Source organism: Natator depressus, chromosome 1 (assembly GCF_965152275.1).
Source record: "Natator depressus isolate rNatDep1 chromosome 1, rNatDep2.hap1, whole genome shotgun sequence".
NCBI classification, from domain to species: Eukaryota; Metazoa; Chordata; order Testudines; family Cheloniidae; genus Natator; species Natator depressus.
In genome coordinates this window covers 80,238,617-80,257,091 of record NC_134234.1, presented here as the reverse complement: position 1 = coordinate 80,257,091, position 18,475 = coordinate 80,238,617, and the positions used below count along the sequence as shown (strand labels likewise).

The 18,475-nt window shown below is 43.8% G+C and overlaps 1 protein-coding gene across 11 annotated transcripts in view; it reads left to right on the top strand.

Annotated features, from left to right (window-relative positions):
* The first annotated feature begins 518 nt into the window (after nucleotides 1-518).
* MYCBP2 (MYC binding protein 2) overlaps nucleotides 519-18,475 on the top strand; it is a 409,657-nt gene continuing 391,700 nt past the window's right edge. For all 11 annotated transcript variants that reach the window (XM_074962231.1, XM_074962238.1, XM_074962204.1 and 8 more), the window contains exon 1: nucleotides 519-806. In XM_074962231.1, the coding sequence (XP_074818332.1) occupies nucleotides 523-806 (284 nt within the window). In that variant the 5' untranslated portion in view covers nucleotides 519-522. The remainder of the gene's footprint in view (nucleotides 807-18,475) is intronic.

Here is an 18,475-nt window from a genome sequence, read left to right as displayed (position 1 = left end):
GGATTGCCCGGGGAGGGGGCGGTGTTGAGGGGCCTGTCGCGCCTGCGCAGTCCCGCCGTGTGTGGCTGACACACGGAGGGGGTGGGGCCGAGGTGGCTGCGCTGAGGGCGGCGGCGGCTGTGAGAGAAACTCCGCGAGGGGAAGCGGCGCCGGCCTCGCCCCCTGCAGCGGGCGTAGGGAGCCAGTGAGCGGTGCGGGGCCCCCGGGACCCCAGCGGATACACAAGCGCGCGCCCCGGTCCCCAGCGCGGCCCTTCCGGGACCGCCCTCCGCCGGCAGGAGGGGGCTGCGCGGGCGCTGCGGCCGGGTCTCCAGCCGGAGGAGGCGGCGGCGGCAGGGGGCCGCTGGGGGAAGCGGCGTCACTGCGCCCCCTGCCCCGGCCCGGTTGGATGAGCAGCGCCGGGGCCGGTGTTGGCGTTTGCGGCCTCCCCATGGCCGGGCCCCGGCGGTGAAGGCAGCGGGAGCCGCCTGTGTCTGTGTCTCGCCGGGGAGGCAGCTCAGCCGCCAGGGGGCGGGGAGGGGGATGTGCGCGGCCGCCTCAGCCGCAGGGACCGCCGCCGAGACTGGGGCCGAGGGCGGCTTCTTCTTCTTCGCCTCTTCCCGCGGGTCCTGCCCGGCGGAGGCCGGGGGGCCCGAGGAGAGCTCAGCCATGGGGCTCGGGGCGCTGCCGGGGGCGGCGGGGCCGCCACCGCCAGGCTGCAGGGACCGCTACCAGCTGCTGCTCTCGGGCCGGGCCTTGGCCGACACCTACCGGAAGATTTACACGGCGGCGCTGAGCGACAGGGATCCGGGGAGCCACGCGAGCAGGTAACGCACCCCCGGGCCTGCCCCTCCCGGGCCAAGCGGGACGCCCTTCCCCCAGGCAGCTACCTGGCGTGTCATGCACTCTTCTCCTTAGCTGCCAGGGCCGTCCTATGCTAGAGGACTAATGCGACCATTCAGGATGGTAAAGTACCCCCATTGCTACCTAGGGTGTCCGCAGAGGTAACCCCCCAGCTTCCCACCTGAGCAAGTAACGCACCCATGCGCCCGTCTGGAGTCAACTGGCAGGTAGCGCCCCTCCCCCGCCAGGACCCAGAGTTAGATAACGAGCCAGCCAGCGAGGTGATCACCCCCGAATCCTGGGGCTGTGGGGTAGGTAATGCCTCCCTCAGTAGAGCCTCCATGCAAATACCATTCCTACACTTTTCCCCGGGGGGCCACAGAGAACAGAGCTCACAACCTTACTCCTCCCTCGCTGGAGTCCCCCAAACAAATCACCTGGCCTAGTGACTACTCCTAGCAGGGTGATTTTGATAGGTAGTATGTCTAATTTGCTGTCTCCCCATCTGGATGGGTAATGCACTAACCCTGCAACTGAGATCATCCACGTGGTATTACACCCTCACCCCAAGGCAATACACTCAGCTAATGTACCATCATTGGGGCCTCCCAGTTAGGTAAGGTGCCCATCTCTTCTGCCCATACCTGTGTCTCTGAGCTGTTACTCCTGCCTCTGTTACCTAGCTAGCACATGTAATATTTGCCAACCAGCTCACTGGGTGCTTAATGTGTCTCGTGCTCTATCCAGTTCTCTGGGACAGGTAAGGAATTCTCCTCAACTGGATCTGCCTTGGCATGTGTTGCACCTACTCTCTAACCCCCAGACAGATAACACAGCTGGTGCCTTCGGCTCCTGGGCAGGTGTGAGGTCCTCTATCTAAGTTTTAGTCTGCCATGGACAGACATATACTGTGCCCATTCCCCAGTCATTGTTCTCTCCCCAGGGCAGGTTCCGTGCCCAGGTACTTTGACGTAAGGCAAGAAGGCTTCTTGTTGGGGACCTGTGCACCTTCTAAGTCTGCTTCCCCCGCAACCCTGGGCTAGGTACTCTGTCTTTGTGCCAGGTATTATGCTCTCCCCCTCACACAAGCCCCTGTCCCCGCTTTGAGGGCCATCCTTCAACCGATTCTCTTCATCCTAGACAGGTGCCCTCCCCCATGGTCTGTAATACATGGGGTGGGGAGGATGCAGGATCAGAGGTGAGGGCTATCCCAGGAGATTGCCTTCTTGCCCAGCAGCAGCACTGGGAGTATGTGAAGTGCTAGGGAGATGAGATGAGGGCACAGGCACACTACATACTCCGTCCTGCCTAGCAGCAGCTGTGGGAGGTTGCATGAGGCAATCTGCAGCAGTGGTGGGGAGAGGGGAGGACGGATGTGGGTCCCATATGGCCTCTGAGTTGGTTAGGTGGAACCCTGTGGGGCTGTTGGGGTAAGATGGCTGGTGCAAGCTGGGTTCTAACCCTCCACTCTCTGGCTTCTGGGAGTGGGGGTCAGTGTGTGGTGGTGGCAGCAGCTGCTGAGACAGTATGGAGTGGGGTACTGCCCAGAACCGGGGGTGGGGCAGAATGGGGCCCGGTCCAACCAAAATGCTTACAGCCCCATTTGGAATTAGGGCAGCCTTGACCCTGCACATGATTGTTTCTTGCCATGGGCTGCAGTTTAGGGATGTGCAAATGTTACATCTTGCACAGGGAGGCTGCAGTGCCTGATTCTCCCATTCAGCACTGAAGGGGATAGGCGTTAATGTGTACATTGACAGCTTAGGCCCGTCTGTGCTCAGAGTCAACAGTGAGTTTCTGGGGAACTGGGTGTTGGGACCGCCACATGAAAATGACCTAAGAGGCAGGAGCAAGTAGGGTGCTCACATCTCCCCAGGCTGGGTCACAGTGGGGGACCCCCCTGGTGGCCGCTTCTTTGTGCGCAACAGTGGAGAATGTTGCTGTGTTGAATCCCTTTCGTTTCAGCGGGGTCTGCGTGCATCTTTCACTCTTCCCCTCGGAGATTGCTGAGGATTTCAGTGACATGTTCACCTGTCTCTGTTTGGAGACCCTCCTAAGCACAGGAGCTGGAAGGGTGCTGTATTGATTCACAATCTCGAGTTGAATTAAGTTGTGACATAGAGTGAGCAGAGCCAGTCACAATAGAAGTATTAGCTCTGTGAATCAACTCCTTGACTAGTAAATGCTGGTGAAACATTAAAATTAAGTGGGTGTTTTTTTTTACAGTTTGACTTTACTTACTCAAATTATTTTCCCCTTTCGAAAGAACAGGGATCCAATAATTAATTGTAGCCAGTGTGTCTACAAGAGAGAAGTAATTTTACAAACTACAAGAATAATGCAACCTTTCTGATTTATCTGTTAGCCAGTAGGTGGCTCTGGGTCCTGACCTTTAGTGTGTGTGTGTTTTTGTGCACCACCTGATTCGGTCCAAGCTGTATAACCAATAAACTGTCATATTTCAGACTGCACCTGTGAAAATCTTGCTGCTTTTGCTTCTGCGATTCCATGTTTCTCTGTTTTTTAATATTTTCTTCTCATCATGAGCCTTAAAAATCAGTTTAACCTGTTCTGGGACTACAAAGATTCATCCTAGGAAATTCAGGTTCAGCCTTAATTATATGGTTATTGCAAGGTGTTGTGAGAGAATAGAATTAAAGTTGTTCTGGTGTCTTAACTGTATGTTTTCACACCTTAACACATTTGGATTTCTTTTAACATTAATTCTGAGTTTGGGTTTATAATGGTTGGTTTTGGAATAATTAGTGATTGCCATGATTTTTACTCTTAAATTCCAGATATGTCCTCTCTTGGAACTCTGGTTTAACAGAGTTTTATTATTTTTTTTTTTTAAATTAAAAATGTCTTACCTTAAAGAAGAAACAAACTTAAAGATGATAGCTTGTGGTTTCTCAGAGTTAAAGATGTGTAGTATATTAATCTTAAACTATTTTAAAATTGTAAATTAAGGCCAGGTTCACTGGTATGTTTTGGCTCCTTTGAATCACTTCGGAGCAGCACAAAGAAGCCGGAATATATTAGCCAGGTAAATAAGATTTACAGCTGCTTTGTCATTGGAGCAGTGCAAGCAACTATAGAGTACTGCTGAATTTAGCCCTAATTTGCCATTGTCATCCACGGAACATTTTAAGAGCAGACACAGTTGTTTCCAATGCAGTGACAGCAGCTAAGCAATCTCCCAATTAGAACTCATGACCAAAAAAAGCCAGTCTTTATCTCACCACGAACTCATTACAACCAAAAGAATTGTGGCATGCAATTGCTCTGTAGAAGAGTGCTGGTAGTCTGAGTTACCACTGTCATAATAGTTAAGTGTGTCCTAAGTTATTAACCTCACACTGCCTGTAGTCATAAGTAGAGCTGGCTGAAAAATTGAGTTTTGAATGTTTTTGATTTAAAAAGGTAACATTTTCTCTAAAATATTTGCTGAAAATATCCTTTTTTCCCATCCAATTCTAGTCATAACTAGATGCAGTAGTTAATAACTTCGACTGCATTAGGTTGTAATTAAGCTAACAGAGACTATACGTGAAGTTTTAACTGAAGGCTGCTGTTCCATTATTAAAATCATTTGGGTAAGTAATTTTTTTTAAAGGACCCATTTCAAATAATTTAAACTATAACCAGATTTAGAAGTTGACTTGTAAATTCTCAAAAATTTCATTCTGTATTCAGAGAATGCTGTAATTTGGGGCATGATACACTAATTTTCTTGCATAATGAAGATACTTGAATCTTTTTTAACTCAGTTGTAACAGTGAAGCTGTAAGTAATGCCTCTGTTATAGTCAGATTTATGATAAAAGCTTGCTTTTTACTTTGTTTTGAAAAGTTAGAATTCAGAGCAATATGAGATTGACCAAGCACTGCCAATGCAGAGTTAAATATAGATTATTCAAGAATCATGTACAGAATTTATGAATGTATACTCGGAGGTTATTTGTACTAGTTGTCATCTAAAAGTAGTGAGTGAGGTATCACATGCTGAAAAGATTCAGTAATAGGTATTGAAGCAGAGGTAAAGATGTTTCATATTTCTTACGTAGGGTTAGTTACTATCTGTATTTTAACAATGATGTTTTAGTGTACACCATTATCAGAAATGATTAGACAAAAGCTTTTTAAAGCATTTGACATAGCGCTATGACTAATGTCAAACTTCTTGACAGTTGATTAAACTAAGATCATTTGAAAAGATAAATGAACTTTGGTAAATCTACATTTAACCTCTATTTTATGATGACTGCAATATTAGGAAACTTAAAAACAGTGCTATTGTGGTTTGAAACCTTCCCTAGTAATCTAGACCAGGGGTTCTCAAATTTCATTGCACCGCGACCCCCTTCTGACAACAGAAATTACTACAAGACCCCAGGAGGGGGAACCAAAGCCTGAGCCCATCCAAGCCCCACTGCCTTGGGCAGAGGGCATGGGGGGGCAAAGCCCAAGCCCCACTGCCCCTGGTGAGGGGGTGGGGGCAGGGTAGCCGAAGCCAAAAGGCTTCAGCCCCAGGCAGAGGGCCTGTAACCTGAGCCCCACTGCCCAGGGCTTGAGCTTGGGCTTGGGCTTTAGCCCTGGGCCTCAGCAAGTCTAAGCCAGCCCTGGCGACCCTATTGAAACAGGGTTGTGACCCACTTTGGGGTCCCGACTCAGTTTGAGAACCCCTGATCTAGACATATTATTGAAAAGTGAATCTAGTTTTTTAAAAGCTCAATTAAGTTTTGACTCATTTGCTATAAATAAGGCTATATTTTAGTCACAGTTACTTTTAGTAAAGTCATGAACAGGTCACGAACCGTAAACAGAAATTCACGGGCCCATGACCTGTCCATGACTTTTACTAAAAATATCCACTGTGACTAAAACTTGGGTGGGGAGGCCGTGGGTGCTCTTGGGGGGGGGGGCAGTCTGGAGACTCCCCTGGTGCTGGGGGAGGTGGCCCAGGATCCCTCCTGGTGCTGGCGGAGGAGGGGCCGGGTGGCGGTGTGGCGCACAGCCCCAGGACCCCTGCTGGTGGGGGTGGCAGACTGCAGTGCACAGCCTGGGACCTCTGCTGGCGCTGGGGTGCAGTGGGCTACGGTGCGTGGCCTGGGACCCCTGCTGGTGCGGGGGGGGGGGGGGGTGGGTGTTTGGCAGGCCTGCCAGGGGCTTCCTACCCGGCTCTGTGTCCTTGCAGCTCCTAGGCGGTGGAGGCAGGGGCTCCCCTGCTCCTGCCAGAAGTGCTGGCTGCCACAGCTCCCATTGGCTGGGAACTACAGCCAATAGGAGCTGCGGGGGTGGGGTCTGAGGGCTTGTGCAATGTGAAGCACAGACCAACTCCTCCGCTGCCTAGGAGCTGCAGGGGGGCCATGCCAGTTGGAGCCGGGGAGCTCCCCACCCTGAGGTAAGTGCTCCATGTATCCTCCAATCCCCTGCCACTAGCCCTGAGTCCCCTCCCACACACCCAAATTGCTGCTGCTGGCCCAGGGGCTGAGCCATCACCAGCTGCTGCAGGAGTCATGGAAAGTCACGGAATCTGTGACTTTCGTGACAGACTTGCAGCCTTAGCTATAAAATATATTAATTTAACATTATAGGTGCCTTTCCCTCAATTTAGCACTTTCCTGCTTCTTATGTTTATTCCTCCATATTACACTGCCTAATGAAAAGAAGCTGATTTCTTGGTTTTGAATCAATTCTTTGGATTGGTTGCCAAAGGATACTGTTAGGCCAGCACATCCAACCCTCTTAATGGATATCTGCACATCCTCTGTAGCAAGCTGTCCACTAATACAAGTTCTTTTTTGGTCCCTCTCCCTCACTTCCGCACAGTTTGATGAAGAATGCTTCATCAAATGAAGTTTGATGAAGAATGATAAAGATGCTTACTTCCTTCAGACTTTGAAAACTTTTGCTTGCTTTTCACACTAAAAGCCAAACAGCACTTGTCATTTTTGAAAACATTAGGATGCTTTTTACCTTGAGATTCCAAAGTTTTTTAGTTTCATTGCTTCAGAACTGCTTACAGTGCTGAATGCAGCTTGAAAATACATTAGTCATATTTAGCCAGAAATAATGGACTGAATTATAGATTATACAACCATATTAATAACATAATGAGACACTGGTGTTTCTTGTGAAAGGTATGTGCATTATATGACCACATTCTCCATACTTTTTGTAAAATAAGATTTGCTAGCCTGTTCAGAGTTTATTTTTCTGGTTTCAAACTATCAGACTACATTACATTATACATGGATAATTGTATTTTATTGGAAAACCAACAAAAGCTGTTTAATTCAACATTGTAGCCGTGTTGATCCCAGGATATTAGAGAGACAAGGTGGGTGAGATATCATCTCTTATTGGACGAACTTCTGGTGAGAGAGATGAGGCTTTCAACAAATTATGTAACTTCTGAATATTTGAGAATCAGTGATATAGTAGCAGACTCTCTTTAATTTATACATTGTTTTAATCTTTTCAATTTATTGTGATGTTAGTTAATCCTCATGAGTAGCTGAATGCATTTATTTTTAGTCCTGTTTCTTGTCTTACACTAGTGCACAAGGTGTACCACAAGAGGATGTGTACTTTTAAAAGGTGGGTGGTAGAAATTCTGACAAGGCTTAAGAGGTTAAATGTTGATGCACTGTGCTATTTAAAACTATATTAATGATGGAAGTAGTGGAGGAATCAAGTAAACTGATTCATTGTAAAATTGTTAGTAAATGTTGAAAAGGGGCTTTGAGGGAAGGAGATGTAGAAAATCATAATTTGAATAACTACTACTGAAGTCAAAGCAGTTTAAAGTGATGAAATGTACTATGAGTGATTCAAAATGAAATGAGGCATTGAGTAATTTTAAAAATATGACTTTAAGTGTTGGGTATACAGTGGGAACATAGAGTTTATATGTGGGGCTTTGGAAATTAGAAGAAAAATCTTGTTTTGGCAAATGAAGAGGTGGAACAATCCTGACTATACATGCCAAAGGGCATTTTTGTCTGTTTTTGTGGTCTTGATTCAGAACACTATCTTTAAAATATTTTAAATTTTAGACAGGGTGCATTTATTTTGGAGTGGATTAGCTGATTTGATGAAATTGCATTGTGTAGGGATTTTTGGCGATTCTCAAACTTCATTGCACCATGACCCCCTTCTGACAACAAAAATAACACTTGACCCCAGGTGGTTACTGCTGAAGCATGCAAGTGAATCAGGATAGGGAAGTTTGTGCAGAGGTGTTTTTTTTTTCCTGTACGTGCTTTGAGGGAGTGTTTTTTGTGAACAATATATTTTGTAAGTATTAAAAGTGAATTTTAATAAAACAAAGCTCATTATGGTGGAGTGAGGATGTTGAAAGGAACTGCATTTTGAATAGTTTCATCTCTCTATAATTCTGGATTTTTCCCTCCCAAGGTGTGTTGTAAATTACACTCAACAGTCTTTTCAGTTTGTATTATAATATCTCGTTTTGAAGAGTGGTAAGTATTTTAGGCAGCACATTGTGATACATCAGTTTTTTCCTTAATGATTGCATGCTTGCTTTCTTTAGAAGATAGTGATGATTGGGTTAGTGTATGAGTGCTATGGGGTGCTGGTGGCCTGTGATATACAGGAGGTCACACTAGATGAGCTGGTTGTCCCTTTTGGCCCCCAACTCTGATTGTTATCTAATCTTTTAAATAAGTGTTACTTTTTTGTATCAACATTTTTATTTAAAAAAAAATTTCTATATAGAGGGGAAATAAGACAAACTTAAATGTATGAAGAGGTGGAAAGCCTCAGTGTAGCTGTTTGCAGGGTATCCTGCTTTTTGCTATCCAGTCATTTTTGCATTCTTCCTGCCTTGCAGTGTGGTTGAGAGTTACAGTAATCAGTTTCAAATTATATTTTTGCTTTTTTAAGTTTTGTAATATTAGCTTCTGCATGGTCTAATAGCGACATTTAGGCATCTTGCAATTTTATGTATAGATGCTATAGGAAGCTCAGTATGCCTTCTATCATTCTCTTACACAGAAAAATGCGTTCTAGTGCCTGCTGTATGTACTTCCCTGTTACCAAAAAGCTCTGGAAAGCAAGAGTATGACAATTTAAGAAACGTCTTGGTTAACATTAACTAATTTGTCCACTTTATTAAAAACAGGTTTATTTATAAACAGGGAAAAAAAATCTGAAACATATATGCCCTTCTAATGTGTGTTAAAATCTTCAACTGCACTTACAGTGCTTTTGAAAAACATGGTAAATGACCCTGCCCTTTCTGGGAAACCATGTCCTGCAGACGTCTGTAGTCTTGAGGTATTGTGTTGTGATAGTACCATCTGAAATTCTAGTGTTGTCAGTCCTGCTGAGCTCGACTGTCATCTTTTGTCAAGTAATCTGCAATGAAGATTGATCTATTTTCCTAGTCCTGTTAGATTTAGGAAGGATATTAATTTTGTAACTAATGGAATGTGACGGTTAAGACCAGCTCCTGCAGACTCCCATAAGGGGATTTCACGTTTCTCTTCATAGTTAAGAGCAGAGGAAATATATCAAGACTTGATAAGAGATGGGGCCAAGGCAGTTATAAAATAATCATCTCTTCTAATAAGGGATCACACTTCAGGCTTTGCCCTGGTGTCTACCCATATAACATAAGCCCAGAAGGAGACTCTATACTTCATGATTCAGACGGTCAGACTCTGAATGTACTAGTAACCCATAGAATGCCTACTTGGTCGAGTTCTCTTGTCCCATCATATTCTTTTTTTCTTTTAGGGTGAGCATTTGTAGTTCAAGGTCCTTCTGCATGATGCTCTGCACCTTCACTATGGGGGTGATTTTGTTGGAGAATCTCTGGCTTCTCATCTCCACATGGTTGGTTGGTATAGGCAGAATCTGAAATGAGGCAAGTTTTTTGTGAGCTGGGTAGAGTATTTTTACCTATAATTTCAAATCAGTGATATAAAAGCCCTTGGATCAGTTTTTCTTTTTCAGAACTGTTATCTGAGGAATACTTCTGATATCTAGGTATGAAAAATGCCTTATTTTTATGCCTTCTATCTCTGGAATGCTCCACTTAATTCCATCTGCCATACTTCCTTCTTTTGATCCCTTCTTAAACCCCTCCCTTCTTCATTGGAATCTCATTAAAAAATGTATCAAACTTTGAAGGCGCCATGCATGTGTCTTCCAAGTGGCTGTCTTACCCCACAGTTCTCTCCTTTTTCTTCCACTCTCTCCCCGTGTTTTCATCTTCTTCTGTCCCTATCTTTCTTTATATCATAATCTATTGGTACAGAGAATCCAGTCCTTAATCTGTTTTCATAAAGTGTTAGGTACATCTGTGGTCCTATAGACATTATATGCCAAAAAACTACTTTCTTTTAATGTTAATGTTTTTTCAAAACTTAGGAAATGCCAGAATTAAATTTGCCCATGGAACTTCAGTTCTGCCTTCGTGTACATGTGGTGTTATGATACAATCTTTAGTGACATGATTGCTTACTCTTTTTTCCGTAGGACCCTCCCTTCTTTGTAACACTGGATGCTCAGTGCTTATTGAATGAGACAACTATTCAATATTTCTCTTAATTTTCATCATTCAGTTTTTAGGACCATGATTTATTAACTGCACTCCATCCAAATATGCACTGAATAAATTTTTTTTAAACTATCTTAGGGGCTTTTCCAATGCACTTATTAACCATACTATATTAGTACCTTGGAGTAATTAATGAATTTATATCCTAGCATCTTTGAAATAAGGAAGTAGTAGTTTTCCATTTATAGATTGTCCAAAATGTGCAAAAGAATCCTCTGATTCTATCTTAGTGATTGGGTACTTATTTTGAGACATTACCTCTGAAAAATCAGGTATAGTGAGCACCTGCTGATCTCATTGACTTCTGTTGAAGTTGAGAGCTTAGCACTTGAGTCAGGCCACCTGTGAGTGTTAGGATGAGCACCAGAAAACGAGAACCACACACTTAGCAATCATCTCTTAGAACCAAATTTTCAGGTCTTCACAATTCATAGAATTTAAGGCCCGAAGGGATCATTAGATGGTCTAATCTTACTTGCTGTATCTCACAGGCCATTAAATCTCACCCAGTTATCTCTGTATTGAGTCCACTAACTTATATTTGACTAAAGCATAATTTGTTTGGCTAAAACCTATCTTCAGGGAAGGCATCCAGCCTTGATTCTGAAGACATCCAGAAATGGACAAGCCTCCATTTCCCTTGATAGTTTGTTCCAGTGGTTAATCACTCTCACTGTTAAGTGTGTGCCTGACTTCTGTTGTTAAGTTGTCTGGCTTCAGCTTCCTGTGGTTGGTTCTTGTTATGCTTTTCTTTCCTAGATTAAACAACCTTTTAGTACCTAGTATTTTCTCCAACCAAAGTTACACACTAGTGAATTCACCTCTTGATTTTCTTTTCAATAAACAGATTAGGCTCTTTAAATCATTCACTGTAGGGCATTTTCTTGAGTCCTTGAATCATATTTGAGGCTGCATTCTGCTCCTTCTCCATATGGACACCAGAACTGGATGCAGTGTTCCTTTGTTATTTTCACTGATGACATGTACAGACCTTTACTCCTCATTGCTACTCCCCTGTTTACACCACTAAGGATCATATTAGCCCATTTGTTGCAGCCTTGTTATGGGGTGGGTATTCTGTTTCTTGTCTGCTGTGAGCTCTGAATCCTTTTCAGAGTCGCTGCTTTCCAGGATAAAGTCCCCCATTCTGTAAGTGTGGTTTGCATTCCTTTTTCCTATATGTATATCTTTGCATTTGGGTTTATTTAAATGCTTTTTATTTTAATGGGCCTGGCTTATCAAGCAGTCCAGATAGCTCTGTATGACTGCCCTGTCCTCATTATTTAGCACTGTGCCAATCTTTGTGTCTGTGAAGTTCCACAGTGCTTTGTTTCTGCCTTACATCCATTGGTTTTACTTAAGAAAACTTTTGGGAAGGAACTGAACAGCACATTATTGATAAAATATTTTGTTTTTTCTACTGTTTTTTTTTATAGCAACATAAAGAACGAAGAATGGTACAACAATATGGTAACTGGTCTGGGTTCAGTTACTTTGCCATGGATTTTTCGTGTGATTTTTGGCAGGTTGCTTAGTCTACTTGTACATCCAATTTGTGTGGATTAAATGGGGATCATAGTGCTTCCCTACCTCAGGGTTATTGTGAGGATAAATCCACTAAAGGTGCTCTGATTCTATGTTAATGATGGAGATATAAATACCTAAGATAGACCATAGATGTGCATGGTGCTTGGTAATTCAGTTTCAGAAAAAAGTTTTCATGCTAAATTTGGGTTCTTAACAGTGCACTTTTACAGCTAAGTTCTAATTGCAGTACCAAATTCTACCTTCATCTAATATGTTGACAATAGGAGTTGCACAGGTGTGATTGAAAACAGCACTGTATCTGCAGAATCTTTAGTGGAGTGGTATGTGAACAAGAAAGAAAACAGCTCATTTTTCAGAGGCCAGGTTGTGTTTGCCGAGCTGACAGGTGTGTTTTTACTTGCTTACTGAACAAATTTGACCTGGAAATGACTGATTGACCAATAAAAATGGACTCCCTCCCCCCCTCCCCCCCCGAGCCATTTTTAATCACTTTAGAACTGAGCCTAACTTTTCTTTGATTAGTGCCCTGTGGGTTCTCCAGGTCAGGTGTGCATGCACCTCCTTTTGCTTTTGATGGGAGATTTTCAGCAGCAACGCCTGCTTGATCCACACACGCCCCCATCTATCCTCGTGTCCTGTACTGAGACTGTTGCCGGCACCCAGTGCCAGAGGCAAGCAACAGCAGCAGTTCGTTGCCCAGTGTGCATCACCCAATAAACACAACGGGGTGGAGAAGCAGAAAAGTTTATTTGGAGCTCCAAAGAAGGTACAGGGAGAAAAGAATCTCAAATCCTGCACACTGAGCAGGCAGTCTCACATACCTTTATACTCCTTATCTCTATTGCATTACACATCAGCCAAGTAAAACTGCTTTGCCTTATATGGGTTACAACCATACTCTTTCCGGCAACCTTTAATGAGCATTTTAGCAATTCAAAACAACAGCAAAGCCTGCTTAGCCTTGCGATTAATGAGGCAAGTAAGCAGTTATGTCCTTGTAGCTGATTCCTGCCGTTATCCTAACTTGGCGCTAGCAAAACCTACACAAAACAGCTCTATCTGCAGCTGCAGCATGATTTTGGGAGTACAAGGGCTTTCTCAGGCCAGCTAGGACTGAATTCTGTGAAGGGGGGTTGAGCAAAGAGACTTCCTCGACACTCATGGCCTTCCATCCCCTCGACTTACCCTGGGACCCCAACAAGACTATATAGGGCTATGGCGGATGAGCTACCTTCAGTTCCTTCTTAACTGCCTTGGCCTGAGACAAACTGTCTGATTGTGCTGCCTTGTTTTGCTAACTATGCAATTTGTACTTGATAGTGTACTTAACCTTTAGTTTAATTTGTACTAATAAACTAGTTTCAATAGCTTTATTATTTTTTTTCCCAGGAGGCTTTTAACAAACCTTTCCCCCCTACTCTCCCAACAACTTTCCTTCCTTCCTTGTGGGAACTTTCCTTTCTTGAAGGAGCCTTTTTTCTTGGGTCATAACTAAATCCACAGGATTCAAGCATTGCCTCACTTGTTGGGAGTCCTCACCAGTTAGAGATGGCCATTTGCACTGTATCTGCTGCTTAAGGGATACTCAAGTGCTGTCCAAGGGCACGATCTGTTTACGATTCAAGAGTCATTTCAGGAAAGAGAGGGAGGTAAGCTTAGACTCTCATGATGGAATGCTCCCTCTGACAGGCATCAGACCCAGACCTGTGCCCCTTCTTCCCCCATTCAGTGGTCATCAAGTGACCACAGTGTCCCATTACCTCTGAAGCTTGATTGTCCTCTTAAAAAAAAAAAAAAGAGAGATCTGCAAGTGATAGCATGAAGTCCTCTGTCAAGAGAAGCCCTAAATCTCCTCAGAAAGAAGTTGGGCCCTAAGAGACCTGCCATACTGGAAGTGCCACAAAAGGCATTGCTGAGGTTTCAAGGATTCTCTGTACTGAGGGTCCCTCTATATCTAAATCTAGCATTAGGTACCATATAAGCAGGATCAAGGTGCTAGGAGACTCCAGAGGCTCTGTGCTGAGGAAGATGGTACCAACTGTGACCTTCACTTCCTCATCGCTGCATATGGTACCCAGATCCATCAGTTAGCTGATACTGGCGAATTCTGCATCACTCTCAGTATCACAGGTTGCTGCTGCTGAGACTTGTCAGAGTTCTTCATAGAGCCACCCAGTACTGCAGGAATTCAAATTCTCCAGAGACCTGTTAATCTCTGACGAATCTGAGTTTTCATTCAGTGATGGAACACTGCCAATCCCATGACCTGCTTTATCCCTTGTGCCACATCACTCACAGGTACTGACTAGTTCCTTGCAAATGAACAACCTGCTACTCCATCATTGTCTGTCCCCCTTTTGGACTTTGGAGATGTGACAGACTCCCCAGGATGCAACCTGGAACTGGGGAACCGTTGTGCCCTCTTAACTCGCCAGCCTGGCTGCCTCTCTCAGTGCTTTGCTAGTGACAACCAGCAAACCCCTCCAGGCACTGTTATCACTCAGCATAGCAGCATGTGGCGCCCCACACCTGGCTAGATTTATTCCTGAGGGAATTCTGCGCCAAACAATTAAAAATTTGGCACCAAAATATTAAAAATTCTGCACACAATATTTTAAAATTCTGCATGTTTTATTTGTCAAAATAACACAATATAATCACACCATTTTCAATAATTTGTTGAAAAGTACTTTGAAATAAATTACCAAAATAATGGAAAATGTGTTATTTTGTCAAAATAACACATGCAGAATTTTAACATTTTAAACTTTCTGGAGCAGAATTCCATCAACAGTACTAGGGTTCTGTGTGGCGCCGTCTGGGTGCTGGCAAATCAGACCTGGGTTTATAATTGAAGTAATTTTGGACAGAAATTAGGGAGTGAGAAGAACTATTGTCTCCTGTTGCACTCTGTACCTCAAAGCACCACCCTGGAGCCACGTATGCACTCCATCATATAATTATGATATATTTTATACAAAGCATGTCATGTAAGATATCCTATGAAAGGCCATGATCTGCTGAAACCCATTGTTCCGTCAAAATATGTACATCAGAAGTGTTTTTTCTTGTATATGGTGTTGGTTATGTGATAGGAGAGCAACATCATCTGCAAAGTCCAGGTCTTCAGGGCATGAGAAGTGTCCATTTACTGCCTCTTGGCGTGTCTTCTGTTGTACACCGCGTTACCCATTCGATGACAATGTTGGAGGATTGCAGACATGAGACACCCTGACGTACTCCTGTTTTGACTTCAAAACTGAGCTCGTGATCAACACTGCATGTAAAGTTGAAATAGAATCTTTTGATGACGTTGATTATACGGAAAGGAATTCCATATGCCTGCAGAATGCGCTATAGGCTGGTCTTGTGAATGCTATCAAAAGCCTTCTCAAAGTCTATGAAATTTATGTAGAGTTGCCATTGCCATTCTAAGCACTGTTTTCTATTATGTTTCGTAGAGTGAAGATCTGGTCTGTGTATATCACCTGTCTGAAAACCGGCTTGCTCTTTTCTGAGAACACAATCAACTGCCTCTGATATATGCTGGACTATGATCTTACACAACACTTTGCGTGGCACAGATAAAAGTGTGATACTATGCCAGTTATTACAATCACCGAGAGTTCCTTTCTTTGGTATCTTCGCTATAACCTCATTGGTCCACTCATTTGGCACTTTTTCCCTTTCCCAGACTGATATAAATAGAGGGGCCAGGATAGATGCTGCTAATTTAGGATTTACCTTGAACAATTCTGCATTCAAGTTATCCTTGCTAGGAGCTTTCCCATTTTTTAAGGATTTGATAGCTTGAATGATCTCTTCCTTAGTTGGGGTGTCTGTGCTGATATCAAGATCATCTTCTGCCTCCTGGATGTTTGCTTCCTCTTTAGGTGGCTCCCTGTTCAGCAATTCTTTGAAATGCTCTTTCCAGCGTATTTCTTGTTCTTTTTCAGTTGTTAGTAGGTGTCCTTGTTTGTTCGTGATGAGTGTTTGTTGGTGTCTGCTGTTTACCACTGATAAGCCGCGTCATTTTGTATATGGTTCCTTGTTCACCACGAGCAGCTGCATTCTCTGCTTGTGTTGCCAGATTATCAGTATAATGCCGTTTGTCCGCTCCTACAAGACGTTTAACCTCCTGGTGTGCCTTGCTATACTGCTCGTGATATTTGTCCTTTAGCTTCTGGGATTTTGTCTAAAACTTTTTTCTTCAGGGCTCGTCTGGTTTCTGTGGTGGTCCATATGCTGGGTGTAATCCTCTTCTTCCTGTAGCGTAGACAGGCTTCACTGCTCTGTTTATAAATTGATGTTACTTTGTCCCACTTCTTGTTGTTCTCCTCATCTGCATTACCTTCCCCTTCATCAAGGTCTGCAAGTGCTTGAAACTTGTTCTTTAACTTCAGAACGAAGGCTTTTCTGTATTTCTGCTATCAACCTTCCATTAACACCCAACCTACTCACAGAGGACTCAGAAAATATTCTTTACCCCAACCCGAATGCTCTGTGACTCAAGGCTTGGTGCCTGATTGCCTGTTGGGGATAGAACTCTCCTGTTTTACAGAGATTCAAGAGGTTCTGTTGAATAGTAGAAAAGAATCCGCTAGAGAAAACTTATGGGCAGAAATGGAAGAGATTTTACCGTTAGTGTACCCTACAATACTTGTGGCACCTTAGAGACTAACCAATTTATTTGAGCATAAGCTTTCGTGAGCTACAGCTCACTTCATTGGATGCTCACGAAAGCTTATGCTCAAATAAATTGGTTAGTCTCTAAGGTGCCACAAGTACTCCTTTTCTTTTTGCAAATACAGACTAACACGGCTGTTAGTCTGAAACCTACAATACTTGTCTCCTACTGACTCTCACCTCTCAGAAATCCTAGAGTACCTTGTTGATTTGAAGAATACAGGCCTTTCTCTGAGCTCTGTTAAAGTTCATCTAGTGTCTGTCATGATGTTCAGTGCTGGGGTTTTGGTGTGATCATCCTGCAACTTCTGGGTTCATCAAAGGGTTATCTAACCTGTTTCCATATGTCAGGGAGCCCCCATCCTGGGATTTGGACTTCGTCATTAACTCTGATGCAACCTCCCTTTGAACTGCTGGCCATGTATTCGCTCTTATGCCCTAGTCAGGAAGACCGCTTTCTTGTTGACAGTCACCTCTGCTTGGAAAGTTGATGAGTTAGGGGCTTTGATGGCTACACTGTTTTCTTTAAAGACAAGGTACTCCTCTGGCCATATCAATGGTTCTAACCTGAGGTCGTCATGGATTTTTGTATCAATCAGGCTAGTCATCTCCCAGTTTTTCACCATAAACATCATTAGACTAGGGACGATGACATCCTTCACACCTTGGATGTTAGAAGGCTGTTGTCCTTCTGTTTAGACAGGACTAAACCCTTTCAGGCCCCTCTTCCGTTATTTGTTTCTGTCACAGATAGAGTTACAGGAGCACTGGTGCCCCAGAGACTTTCTCCTTTGATACAAAGCTGCTAATATTCCATTCCCTTCTAAGTTCATTCCATCAGATTGCAGGCCACTTCTGTTACCCTACTAAAGAACGTTCCTATTTTCAGAAATCTGCAAAGCTTCCACATGGGCCTCCATCCACACATTTCTCAAAGCACTCTGCTCTAGTGCATGCATCTTGCATAGATGCTGTGTTTGGGACTGCCATCTTCCAGTCAGTTTTAGATCCTTCTCCAAAGCACCCACCACCTCTGAGTACTACTTGGGAATCACCTGAAGTGGAGCATCCACAGGGACATTAAGTGAAGAAGGAAAGTTTATTTAACTTATACAGTGACTGGAGTTCTTCTTGATGTTTGTCCATATGAGTGCTCTACTTCCTGTCCTCCATCCCTTCTGCTTTGGAGTTGGGTTTCCATGGAACTTCTACAGTAGAGAAGTAACTGAGAACTGTTTGTCCGTTACAACCCTATGTACCCCTAGTATGGGGCACAAGGATAGGTGTTTTAGCACTTGATACACTCAGAATAGGGTGAGAGATGTAGCCTGGAACTGTAACTTTTCCATAATGTGAATTTTCTCCAGCTTGTCCTAACTCCACCCCTCATTCCTCATGGAGAGGACTTTGCAGGGTCTGGAGATGGATGGTCCTTTTGAAGACTCTGAAGTTCCCTTTCTGTTTGACAATAGGAGTTCCATATGTGCAGGATTCTTCCATGCACAAATCAGGAGGGAGATGATTGGGACCATTGTTGGTTGATTCGATAACCATTTAAAATTGCATTACTTGCATGATTTAAATAGACATTTGAACGAGGTGAGCCTCATCTAATTTTAATAATAATTGTGCCATGAACTGAGATAAGATGGAGTAGGGATGTTCAGCAGGCTTTGTTTTTCTTTAATTGCAGCCATTTTAGATGACGTTCTAATTTTCTTTCTTTACTTGTGTGAACAGTGTTTCTAAGCCCTACATGCCCATTTTAAAGAGACAATAATTTATTTGACTAGCTTTGCACATTTATGGTGCAATATTGTTGCTATCA